The sequence below is a fragment of the Camelina sativa genome, chromosome 12 (genome assembly GCF_030686135.1).
Source record: "Camelina sativa cultivar CO46 ecotype springtype chromosome 12, ASM3068613v1".
In the NCBI taxonomy this organism is placed as follows: Eukaryota; Viridiplantae; Streptophyta; class Magnoliopsida; order Brassicales; family Brassicaceae; genus Camelina; species Camelina sativa.
In genome coordinates, this window is record NC_141891.1 from 37,513,516 (window position 1) to 37,525,380 (window position 11,865).

At 37.0% G+C, this 11,865-nt stretch overlaps 2 protein-coding genes and 2 non-coding genes across 10 annotated transcripts; 3 read left to right on the forward strand and 1 right to left on the reverse strand.

Annotated features, from left to right (window-relative positions):
* The first annotated feature begins 1,222 nt into the window (after positions 1-1,222).
* LOC104730158 (disease resistance protein RML1A-like) lies at positions 1,223-6,783 on the forward strand. Of its 7 annotated transcripts, none has more exons than XM_087479753.1 (8): positions 1,223-1,310; positions 1,405-1,751; positions 1,804-2,187; positions 2,444-2,502; positions 3,097-3,590; positions 3,675-4,776; positions 4,876-5,163; positions 5,247-6,783. In XM_087479753.1, the coding sequence occupies exons 5-8, from the start codon at positions 3,121-3,123 to the stop codon at positions 6,639-6,641; spliced, it is 3,255 nt and encodes a 1,084-aa protein (XP_087335879.1). In that variant the 5' UTR covers positions 1,223-1,310; positions 1,405-1,751; positions 1,804-2,187; positions 2,444-2,502; positions 3,097-3,120; the 3' UTR covers positions 6,642-6,783. The 7 variants fall into 7 exon arrangements, with proteins under 7 accessions (XP_087335879.1, XP_087335880.1, XP_087335882.1 ...); XM_087479754.1 differs by having other exon boundaries at positions 3,148-3,590; XM_087479756.1 differs by having other exon boundaries at positions 3,153-3,590.
* A 180-nt stretch (positions 6,784-6,963) lies between these two features.
* On the forward strand, positions 6,964-8,463 carry LOC104730151 (small ribosomal subunit protein eS10y). The gene is made up of 5 exons (XM_010449263.3): positions 6,964-7,110; positions 7,212-7,260; positions 7,393-7,675; positions 7,813-7,936; positions 8,194-8,463. Exons 1-5 carry the CDS (start codon positions 7,108-7,110, stop codon positions 8,284-8,286), a joined length of 552 nt encoding a protein of 183 aa, XP_010447565.1. The 5' UTR covers positions 6,964-7,107; the 3' UTR covers positions 8,287-8,463.
* Positions 8,464-10,943: 2,480 nt separating this feature from the next.
* Positions 10,944-11,016, forward strand: TRNAV-UAC (transfer RNA valine (anticodon UAC)). The gene has a single exon. It is a non-coding gene; the product is annotated as a tRNA-Val (tRNA).
* A 707-nt stretch (positions 11,017-11,723) lies between these two features.
* On the reverse strand, positions 11,724-11,829 carry LOC147933260 (small nucleolar RNA Z279/snoR105/snoR108). The gene has a single exon (XR_015576957.1). It is a non-coding gene; the product is annotated as a small nucleolar RNA Z279/snoR105/snoR108 (small nucleolar RNA).
* Between the last annotated feature and the right edge of the window lie 36 nt (positions 11,830-11,865).

Sequence of the window (11,865 nt, forward strand, 5' to 3'; positions counted from 1 at the left end):
TAGCAGGAACCACCACCACATAAAGACTTATGAAACTTAATTAGAAAAGTTCTCTTCCATAAAACTTTAAAAAAAAAAAAAAAGAAGCCACAAGCCTCACATACGCTAGTTCATAGTTCAAAAGATGCCTTAACAACAACACACAACAAGAAAGTAGAAACATTAGTAGGAATAACATCAAACATTAATTCAAATGATTCCAAAAACAAGAAATTAAAATTTCTTGTTAAATAAGTAGTAGATATATCAAACACCAGCGTTTGTAAACTTTGCAAAGAAAGTTTGTGTCTTGGCGGTCAAGCGAAGCACCTCAGCACTCAACTCTTTCCATCCATCAGTTAGCTCTTTTCTTGTCTCAACTCCAAGGTTCTTCAAGTTTTGAAACATCAAATTCTTTTGATATTGACTTAAACCTAGAAACGATAGTGTCACCGCGGCCTCAAGTGCGTCCTTCAGAACACGCAAATCATCATCCTCCTCCTCATCAGTCTTCTCCTTATCAACCTCCATATCATTGTGACTCGTCTCCTCATCCTCCTCCTATCAAAAATTAAAGACGCTAATTAACATCGTTACTTTACGTATATAAGTAAGAAAAATATCAGACGTTTGCATAAAAGAAGAGAAGATCAGTATGAACATGAGTGACACTCACATTTTTAGTATATTCGATACTCTCCTCGGAAGCACAATTTGTTTCTGTTTTCGTATCTGAGTCGTCAGATATTATGATCTCTGGCGTTTTGAGCTCTTGTTCGCTGTGTTCTTCGTCGCTGCTGCTGGTATCATCATGATTAACCATTGATAAGTAGTGACCAAAAATAATCAAAACTTGGCAACGCTTTGAGACAGAAGAGAGTGAGTCTCTGTATTTAAATAGGGAAACCACGTGAAGAAGAGTGGGAAGAGCAAACGTTCCACCTTTAATTATTTATTTTGGGCGGCGACGCTTCGAAAAAAACACAAATTACTGTATTAATTACATGTTTGGCCAATACTTTTAGTCTCGAGAATTGAATTTTTACACAAATCGAATTGAATAAACTGTTAAAGAGTATTAGAAGACGAAGTTGAGATGTGAAGCTGTTAAATAGATTCCTCTTACATAAGAAGAGGGTTCCGGTTTATGTTTGAGATAACCTGAACCAAATTACACGGTTTACACATAACCGGTTTACACATAACCGGTTTCACCTAATTCGAATAATGTTCTGGTTCTCCTGGTTCGTATTCTTGTTCATGCAATTCCAAATTCGTCTTCGTTCTTCTCATTCTTATGGATTCTCTCATGCTTCAGCTCTTGAGTTTATGTCTCAGCTTCTTCATCACCGTGAAATAGCGAATTTAAATTAAAAAAAAAAAAAAAAAAATGAGATCAAGTTACCGATTTTGTTGTCGTGGAAGACTATAAAGGAACACACTTTTACGGGGTCTTGGATTGGACGAATTGGGTATTCAAATTCCTTTGAAAATTCACTCTTATCGTTAAATTACGCGTTTTGCTTTCTTCACGTTAAATTCGAAGCTCACTTGACAAAAAAAATTGGAGTATTTGGGTGTCCTGCGGGAATTGGTATCTCTATGATGTTGATCTTGCTAGAGCTTTTAGGTACTCTCTAGTACTTATTATAATTCTTGATGATGTTAGATGATCTTTAGAGCAATTAGAGGGTTTTTGGTAAAAGAGATGCCTTTGAAGTGGATGTAAAGAGATAGATACCTAAGCATCAGTAGTGATAATATAGAGGATTGTAAGCGACATTTTATTTAAATTCAGCTTCTGGGGCTGGGAGAATGAACTAGGAAGACATGATTATTGGGTGTGGTGTACTAATCTTGACTGAGGGTAGTTAGCAGCAAAAGGAGTTACTCTGAAACTATAGGCAGCAGTAACCAACCAGCACAGGAATGGAGCTGTTTGGTTCTTTAAAATTGAATTTGTCGAAAGAGGTGAGCATACAGGTTTCGTGGACCTTGGAAAAAAGGGACTTTTCGTGGATTCTCATGAGACCATAATCTAGTTGAGGTTACAGTGAAGAAGTAAGTCATTTTGGATTTGGAATTGAACTTGAGTCTAGAGGCATTGCTTCCATGTGGTTGCAAGAGTTTGGTGGACCTTCCTTCCTTTATTTTCGAGTTTTCATTATAACAAAGATGCGATACAGCAAGCTCTGGGGTGGAATCCAGGTTAGTGTTATCATTTTTAAGTATCATTCTAATATGTGTTACTGCAAAGGACGTTTCTAGTTATATTTCAACACAAGTTTCTGGTTCGTTGTGTATATGCTATTCGGCCATTGTCAAATCTCAAGAAATATCTATTTGAGCTGCTCTTCATCTAAAAGGATTTTGGATTTCCCGATTTTTGATAGTACCTCCAGTCCCTGAATGCAAGCAGCATCTGTGAATCACTGAAAACATTCTATTGTTAATTGTGAAACAGGATAAACCAAGGAGAGCAATTGTACAAGAATTGGTTTAAATGTAACAACAATCATCAAGGTTAGTAGTACCTACCTCTCTTTGACTGTTAGGATATAGTTATGTGGGCTTATAAGAATACTTTTGATGCAATTGTGATAGACGACCAAGTCATCAAACTATAGTAATATTATTTGGTTATATTGAATTTAAAGACCAAATCAACTGATTCTATAAATCCCATTGTAGTAGGCTTTTCCAAGAAACCACACAAGAAGAGAATTCATCTGCCATTGTGGACTGTGGTCAATGGATACATTACTATCTAACACTAAATAATATTTTAGAAAAGACCCAAGTCAATGGACTTGTACGGTAACTATTATAAAAAAGAACAGCATTTGTAAGATATTTATTGTTGCTATGAGGAAACAAGCTGGTAGTTTATAGTAAAGTTAAAAAAAACTATCGTTTACTTAGTTTTAAAAGAACTTTTGCAAGCTTGTTATTAAAAAAAACCACCATTTGCAAGACTTATAATAATAAATTATGAGGAAACAAGCTTGTAATTTTATGAGCATGAGAAACAAGCATTCAAATGACTTCTAAGTTTCTTGTTTCCTTGGTCTTTTACGTATTTTGTTCATTATATATAGCCATTTTTCTCCTCCACAGACAGCTTATTCAAAGCTTTCTCTCATGGCGTCTTCTTCTTCTTTGACTCAGATCAGAAGGTACCATGTCTTTCTGAGCTTCCACGGCCCAGATGTTCGTAGATCATTCCTCAGTCATTTGCATAAACACTTTGCAAGCAAAGGGATCACGACATTTAAGGATCAAGGCATTGAGAGAGGCCACACCATCAGACATGAACTCGTACAAGCCATTAGAGAATCAAGAGTCTCGATCGTTGTGCTATCGAAGAAGTATGCTTCTTCAAGTTGGTGTTTAGATGAACTGGTTGAAATCTTGAAATGCAAAGAAGGTCAGGGGCAGACATTGATGACTGTTTTTTACAAAGTTGATCCATCAGATGTTCAGAAACAGAGCGGAGATTTCGGAAGAGGTTTTGAGAAAACTTGTGAAAGAAAAACAGAGGAGGAGAAACAGAGGTGGATGAGAGCTCTGACTTATGTAGCTAACATTGCCGGAGAACACTCTCTAAATTGGTATGTATTTTATCTTTTATCTTTATTATGCAATGCTTCAATGGTTGTGTCTCTGTAAATTTAGACTCGTTTTTTGTTTGGTAGGGATGATGAAGCTGAGATGATTGAGAAGATTGCTACTGATGTTTCAATCAAACTGAATGTTACACCATCGAAGGATTTTGACGGAATGGTGGGAATGGAAACTCACTTGAGGAAAGTGAACTCTTGTTTACGCCTAGAGTGCGATGAAGTAAAGATGATTGGAATCATTGGTCCTGCGGGAATTGGTAAGACAACCATTGCTCGAGCTTTATTCAACCAACTCTCTGCTAATTTTCAACTTAAATGTTTTATGGAGAACCTCAAGGGAAGTTATGGGAACGATGGTACGGATGATTATGTTTCAAAGTTGTGTTTACAAAGCCAACTTTTATCCAAGATTTTGAACCAAAGGGATATGAAGGTACATCATTTAGGCGCAATAAAGGAATGGCTACAAGACCAAAAAGTATTTATAGTTCTTGATGATGTAGATGATCTTGAACAACTAGATGCCTTGGCTAAAGAACCATCTTGGTTTGGTTTAGGAAGTCGGATTGTCATTACCACAGAAGATAGAAAGATATTGAAGGCACATTGGGTGACTGATATCTACCTCGTGGATTATCCATCCGAGGAAGAAGCTCTGGAGATTTTATCTCTATATGCTTTTAAGCAAAGTTCTCCATGGGATGGTTTTGAAGAGCTTGCAAAGAAAATTACAAATATTTGCGGTAATCTTCCATTAGGCCTTCGTGTTGTGGGCTCATCTTTGCGTGGAGAGAGCAGGGACGAGTGGGAATGTCAATTATCTAAGCTAGAAACTAGCCTTGATAGAAAACTTGAGAATGTGTTAAGAATGGGATATGACAAATTATTGAAGAAAGATCAATCTTTGTTTCTCCACATTGCATTTTTCTTTAACAATGAAGCCATTGTTCATGTGACAACCATGCTAGCTGACAGTGACCTAGATGTCAGAAATGGGTTGAAGACCCTTGCAGATAAATCTCTCGTGTATGTATCAACCAATGGGTGGATCACGATGCATCGTTTACTGCAACAATTGGGGAGACAAGTTGTTTATGAACAGTCTGATCAACCTGGGAAACGTCAGTTTTTAATCGAGGCTGAAGATATTCGTAATGTATTGGCAAACGAAACTGTAAGTTCTTACATATATACATTCTCTAGAGAGCTTGCATAATAAATCTTTGTTTTTTTCATAGCAGTTTCACCAGTTTTGTTTTGAATTGTTTGTTAGGGTACTGGATCTATCGTAGGTATATCACTTGATATGTCAAAGATCGATGAGTTCTTTATAAGTGGGCGAGCCTTTGAAGGAATGCGTAATCTCCGGTTCTTAAAAATCTATGGGAGCCATTTTAGTACATTGCAGATGTCAGAAAACATGGAATATTTACCACGTTTAAGGCTACTACATTGGGATTCATACCCAGGAACACTTCTTCCTCAAACATTTCGACCAGAATGCCTCGTTGAATTCCATATGGCATATAGTAAGCTCGAGAAGCTCTGGAGAGGTATCCAGGTTGGTACTTGATATTCTTAGAAATGTTTCTAACGATTTAAGCTAAATCAGATATTTCTCATTTGTTGTGTTTGACAATGCAGCCGCTTACAAATCTTAAGGAGATAGATTTGGGATATTCCAAAAATTTGATAGAGATTCCAGATCTTTCAAAGGCTACTAGTCTCAAGACATTGACACTTACGTCTTGCACAAGTTTGGTGGAGCTTCCTTCTTCTATTAAGAATCTACACAAGTTAAAAAAGTTGATGATGATGGGGTGTGTAAAGCTACAAGTTGTTCCAACCAACATCAACTTAGCATCTCTTGAAGAAGTCGACATGAGCGATTGCTCACTGTTGAGAAGCTACCCGGATATTTCTACGAACATCAAGGATCTCGATGTTGGAAACACGAAGTTGGAAGTTCATCCATCAATTGTTGAACGTTTGCCTCGTCTTGAGTGGTTTCGTATAGGTAGCAGAAACCTCAAGAGACTAACACATGTCCCAGAAAGTGTAACACATCTAGACCTAAGCAACAGCGATATAGAGAAGATTCCAGATTGCATCACAAGTCTCTCTCGACTAGAGAGTCTTTTCGTCTTCAAGTGCAGAAAACTCGTAACATTGCAGGGTCTTCCGTCTTCGCTCAAGTACATAGATGCGACGGATTGTGGATCACTCGAGAGAGTCTGTTTCTATTTCAGTGATCCAATGAAGGACTTCATGTTCCACAATTGTTTCTCATTCCAATATCCAATCAGGGAACTCATGTTCCAAAACTGTTTGAATCTTGATGAAGAATCAAGAAGAGTACTCATACAACAACGTGTTTACGAATATGTATGTTTACCAGGTAAAGAAGTTCCGGCGGAGTTCACTCACAAAACTAGAGGAAATACCATAATCATCCCTATGGTTATGGATCCTGATGGAACTTTCTTTGCATCCTCAAGATTTAAGGCTTGTCTTCTGCTTTCACCAATCAAGTACTCATATCTTGATATAACTTGTCGTCTAATAACAGCAGGAGGTGTTACCATCATGGAACTTAATTGGGATTCAATGAATGTTTCTCATTTCATAACAGAGCATCTGTTTATATGTGGTGCTAACTTGGTTCGAGAATCACCTAACGTGGATGTGACTGCGAACGAGATTGTGTTTGAGTTCAGCTGCATGGACAACGCCAAGATTATTGAGTGCGGTGTACAGATCTTGGGTGAGGAAACAGAGAGTAACAGTGGTAGCGAAGTGGATTACTTTGAAACTGAAGGCATCACCGACGACCATACGGATAGAAATGAGTACTATGAACCTGAAGCTGCTCAATGTAAATATACATGTTTTTGGAGTTGGTTTAAGAAGCTTTGGTCAAGAGAAGAAAATGATGACAACAAAGAAGAAAACAAGAACCACCATTATGATTCAAAGATGATGAAGAAGGTGTTTGCATTAGGTATAGCTTTGCTTTTGCTATATCTTGTTTTCCCATAGTTTTTTCCTGCAAGAACTTAGTGTTGTCCAAATACTTATTATCTCCAGTTCATTATCTTGAACCAAAAAGGTATGATATCGTATGTGTATATTGTGTTATATGACCTCTTTTTAAAGTATCTTTATGGCTACTTGATGAAAATTTCTCACGAATTACTCAAAAATATAAAATGTCCTACTGCTTAACATGAAGAAGACCTTGATGTAAGCTAAACGGTACCGTATTAAGACGAAGTTCTGTTAGATTGGGTCTAAAATAAATTGGGCTACGTTGGCCCATTATTAAATTTTTTAATGTCAACCCAATTTGGGATACATAATCAAACCCTTAAAACAAACATGATATAAAAGTGGCGGCTTCAGTCGAAAATTAGGGTTTCGCGTGAGGAGAAGAAGTGAAAGCAAAACACATACAAACGCAGTCACCTTCTCTGCCGCCTCCTCCTCTTTCAATCTCATCGCAATCATGGTAGGCATCTCTAGTCTCTGAATCACTCCTTACGTTAATCCAATACTGATTCCAAATGTTGAGTATAGATTCAAACTGACCCTTGTTTCTCGTATTTGCAGATCATATCAGAGAAGAATCGTCGTGAGATCTCCAAGTACCTCTTCAAAGGTACGAACTTGATTTGAGCTTATGAATCTAGTAGTCTTCTTAGTAAATGGGTTTATGCATAGAAAGACAATAGCATTAATTGGTTGATTGATTCAAGAAAAGTGTACTTAGAAATGGTTGTGTTTTGTGCAGAGGGTGTTTTGTTTGCTAAAAAGGATTTCAATTTGCCACAACATCCTTTGATTGAGAGTGTTCCGAATCTGCAAGTTATCAAGTTGATGCAGAGTTTCAAATCTAAGGAATATGTTCGTGAGACCTTTGCCTGGATGCATTACTACTGGTTCCTCACAAATGAAGGCATTGACTTTCTCAGGACTTACCTCAATCTCCCATCTGAGATTGTTCCTGCTACTTTGAAGAAGCAACAGAAGCCTCTTGGTCGACCTATGGGAGGCCCACATGGTGACCGTCCCCGGTAATCAACTTTAATCTTCTGTTGTTTCAATCTTGTTGTTGTTGTTGTAATGTCTTCTTCAACTGAATGTGGTGAAGAGTCTAATGGTTACTTGTATAGTGTTTAATATGTGACGGTTTTGATTTGTCTTTTTACAGTGGCCCACCTCGTGATGGAGAGAGGAGGTCTGGTGACAGAGAGGGATACCGCGGAGGTCCTAGATCAGGTGGAGAGTATGGTGACAAGAGTGGAGCTCCTGCTGATTACCAGCCAGCCTTCAGGGTACAAAAACTCTCTTTTCTTGTCATTCTCTGTGAACTGTTGGTTCTTTGATATTAAACCCTTTTAGCTGTTGCACATTACATTAGTATCATGCTTGATTTTGAGGAAACTTGTGTGTAGTCACATTTCATTACACATTACATTAGGAAACTTGATTTGTAGGCTTTAACTGTTACACATTACATTAGTATCATTACAAAATGTTGTTGAGCATTTGTGTTGGGTGTGTAATTAAATGTGTTGGGGTTGTTGTACAGGCACCTTCTGGTGGAGCTAGGCAAGGGTTTGGTCGTGGAGCCGGTGGTTTTGGTGGTGGTGCTGGTCCAGCTGCTGGATCTGATCTTCCTTGAAAGGGAATTTATGATCCTTTCTTGTTTCTTTTTGGTCTTATTTAAAGGTTACATAGTACCTTTGATTTGAGAACGAATGTGTCTTTGAGAACTTTGTTTCTTTCTTAAAACCATTTTCACAATATGATTGTTTTTTACGTTAGAATTTTATGAAGAAATATTGGATCGTGTCATGAATCTTTTATATTCCCTGCCATCCCTTTTAAATTCTCCTAATTTTTTTTTCCGGAGCTTATATACAAAGCGACCTGTCTACATACATGGGTTATAACGGTTTATAGATACAATTAGTAATACATATCTCAGAGACCCAAGCAAGTGACGAGCTTCAACACAAGACAAGACCATAACCGAAACATCAACTACTGTCTTGTAATTCCTCGAGGAGCAGTTGTCTTAATAGTCTGTCTTTTTCTCTCCTGTTACATCAAAATGTTTGGACCAATCTTTTTTTATTTGCACGAATCAAAGTAAAAGAGAAACCCAACAGCATCATTAGTGTTAATGGTTCCTCAAGTCCATTTTGGAAGCTGGGAGAGGTTGGGAAAAGCAAGTGTTAAAAGTAGTTACATATATACATTATCTTAATGAAGACATTGGTTAAGTCCGGCGGGATCTTGTCGACCTAAGACTCTCTATGCAAAGAGATGGAGACGAATTGGAAACAGCCACGCATATGAGATAAGCATTAGAGCTTAGAGGTAGACGAGGTTGTTTGTGCTTACGGTTTATTTGAAGAAGCATATAACATGAACTTGTTTGTCAAGAGTTCAACAACTGATCAGGAAGTCATTTGCAGGTTATGTGACAAAGGTTTGATGGATAAAGCTGCTGTTATTGAACTATAATAGCACACCTAGTGTAAGCTGTGTGGAGTAACCCTAAACACTTGGGTTGTTTTGGTTACCTGCATGTTCATTCATTCATAACCCAAAACATTATTGTACAAAAATTAAAGACAGGAGAAAGTAAAATACAAAACCCAACAGCATGAACAACATTATATGTTGTTCTTTATTAAGTAAGATATTCTTCTACGAGTGTCTCGAAGCGTTTCAAAACTTGACCCCTCTCAATGTTTCGCCTTCTCCTCCTACTTATAAATATTGATTCTAGACTAGCCTTTCATTTGCGGTAAGTCTCGACCTGTTTTCAGCAAATCGACGGTTGTCTAAACCAATTTGTTCTATCCTCCTTGCCTCGTGCAGGTTTCTTGATTTGGACCGAACTTGGGACATAATAGCACAAAGGTGTCCGACAGTAGTTTCTTTCTGGTATTGCTAGATCTAATTTTCTCAAGAATTTAGCCTCTCTAATAGTGGTAACTATAAATGTCTTGGGATAGTCTCCATGATCAAAAAAGCAAAAACTTTCTAAGTGCGGGCTTAAACATATTATATGTCCCTGGGCAAACTAAAAAAAATACCCCTTAACCTATAGAAAAACTTACTGATTTTTTTTAGGTCTCTTTGGTTCATATAATTATTTTTTTTGTGCCCCTTTCTAGCTTATAAATCTTTTTTTTATGTCTCTTCCTAGCTTACAAAGTTTTTTTTGTGTGCCTCTTTAACTTACAAATTTTTTTTTGTACCCCTTTTTAGCTTACAAAGTTTTTTTTTTTGTATCTTTTAGCTTACAAATTTTTTTTTGTGCCCCTTTCTAGCTTACAAAGTTTTTTTTTGTACATTTTTAATTTACAATTTTTTTTTGCTCCTTTTCTTATAGGTATATGGCCCTTTAATTTATGTACCCGGGGTGGTCGTACTGCCCGTCCTCCTAGTTAAGCCGGCACTTACTTTCTTCACCTCGTCGATGAAGAACGTAACTGGAAAACATATCTTATTACGCATATCCACCATTCTCAAGAACTTACTCCACGACACCATGTTGGCCTCAATCTTAGTCGTAATCCATATCTCAAACTCATATTCATATTCATATGAATTGTGGTATCGCAATAAAGCTGCAAGCTTCTCTTCTTTAACACAAGATAATATCACATATGTATATCCACGATCCCTAGCGCCAAGTGGCAAAGGTAAAAGCGGTCCAAATCTTTCTCTTGTAAAATCAAAACAAATCATGTGACGGGGCAATCTTGAGGAGCTCTTTTTTTTAGCTGGCCAGTAAGTGTTTCCCTTAACAGAAACCCCACGGTCCAAAAAAGGTATATACCAGTTTGGAGTGACATCAAGAGTTGTCCAACTTTTGCAAGTTAATCTCACTGCTTTCCTAAATCTTTGGGGAACCCTAGAAATAATCTCCTCTATCATATCCTTTGGAAGATTGGAGATCATCGTCGCCATGAGTGGTTTTTTTTTCTTCTCACCATTCAGAAACCCTAGTTTCCTGTTCCTCTGTTTTCTTGCGGTTAAGAAAAAGTATATATCAACTGAAGATACAAAATCCCTAAACGAAGCTGGGCCAATCGTGGGCTTCAGAATCCACACAATATGACATGTCTTTAAAAATAAAGCTCAACAAAGTTTGATAGACAATCATATTGCAAGCTAAGGCGTTATTTGCGGATGAGGAGTAAGGGAAAGGAGACAAGTTGTTGCTCCTCATGTTTATAAATTATAACTATAATATGTGTATTATCAATGGCTTGTGGAAGCAGAACGATATGTAAGGAGGAGCCGTACAAATTATCATCAGGTGCTGTGGTGTAGTGGTTATCACGTTTGCCTTACACGCAAAAGGTCTCCAGTTCGATCCTGGGCAGCACCATTTTACACTTCTTATAATTAATTTTTTTAAGAAGCTAGTTTTTCTGCTCAGAGTTTACAGGAAGAAGATCTTTAGCATTTTGAAACATTTGCAAAAACACAACCACTCCTATCAATGTTCTGCTCATGTATAATCCTCACTTTCAAAAGAGTTTACAATGTAACACAGTGTTGACGTCTTTAAAGTATCGTATCAGTGTCACCACCTCCCTCTTGAGCACCAATTTGAAGTAGAATCGATTTCAAGAACAATGAATGATTTAGCTTTGAACTTGGAGGAAAGTCTCTTCGGTCCACTTTTATCTCTTAATTTACTCATCGGTTTCCTCGTACAACTTAATCAAACTGTGTTTGGTTTCGATGGGCATAGAGACTTCACAGTTGACCAAAACTCAAGCCTACCTATGAAAGACAAAACTACAAAACTACTCCCATCCAAATATAATAATAATTCTAGATATTTCAGAATGTTTAATTTAAAAATTCCTTAAATTTTATGAAAACTAGGCCAATAGCACGTGGGCTAAAAATTTATTTATCAAGCTTTTACAAAAATATAGTTTATTCTTACATTACCATAATAATTAGTTTTATTTACATTATAATTAGTTTTATTTATATTAAAAATATAATTTTAAAAAAATATATATAATTTTAATAAAAACGTTAAAAAAAAATTTGGAAAAAAAAAAGATTGAACAAGAGAGAGGGATCAGATTGGTATAAAATTGGAGCGCCCAATTAGTCGTAACAGGCTTTGAGCGGTACGCTCATCACGCATTTAAAGCGAGATTAAACCCATTCCTCATTTCCCCTTTAACTTGCCTGAAGGATCATACTTTTTCACCTC

Bases quoted from the DNA above. Each gene is read 5' to 3' on its own strand.
- LOC104730158 (XM_087479753.1), top strand. From the start codon at position 3,121: ATGGCGTCTTCTTCTTCTTTGACTCAGATCAGAAGGTACCATGTCTTT. The intron at 4,777-4,875 runs GTAAGTTCTTAC...ATTGTTTGTTAG, and splicing joins ATGTATTGGCAAACGAAACT to GGTACTGGATCTATCGTAGG. The intron at 5,164-5,246 runs GTTGGTACTTGA...TTGACAATGCAG, and splicing joins AGCTCTGGAGAGGTATCCAG to CCGCTTACAAATCTTAAGGA.
- LOC104730151 (XM_010449263.3), top strand. The intron at 7,676-7,812 runs GTAATCAACTTT...GTCTTTTTACAG, and splicing joins CCACATGGTGACCGTCCCCG to TGGCCCACCTCGTGATGGAG. The intron at 7,937-8,193 runs GTACAAAAACTC...GTTGTTGTACAG, and splicing joins ATTACCAGCCAGCCTTCAGG to GCACCTTCTGGTGGAGCTAG.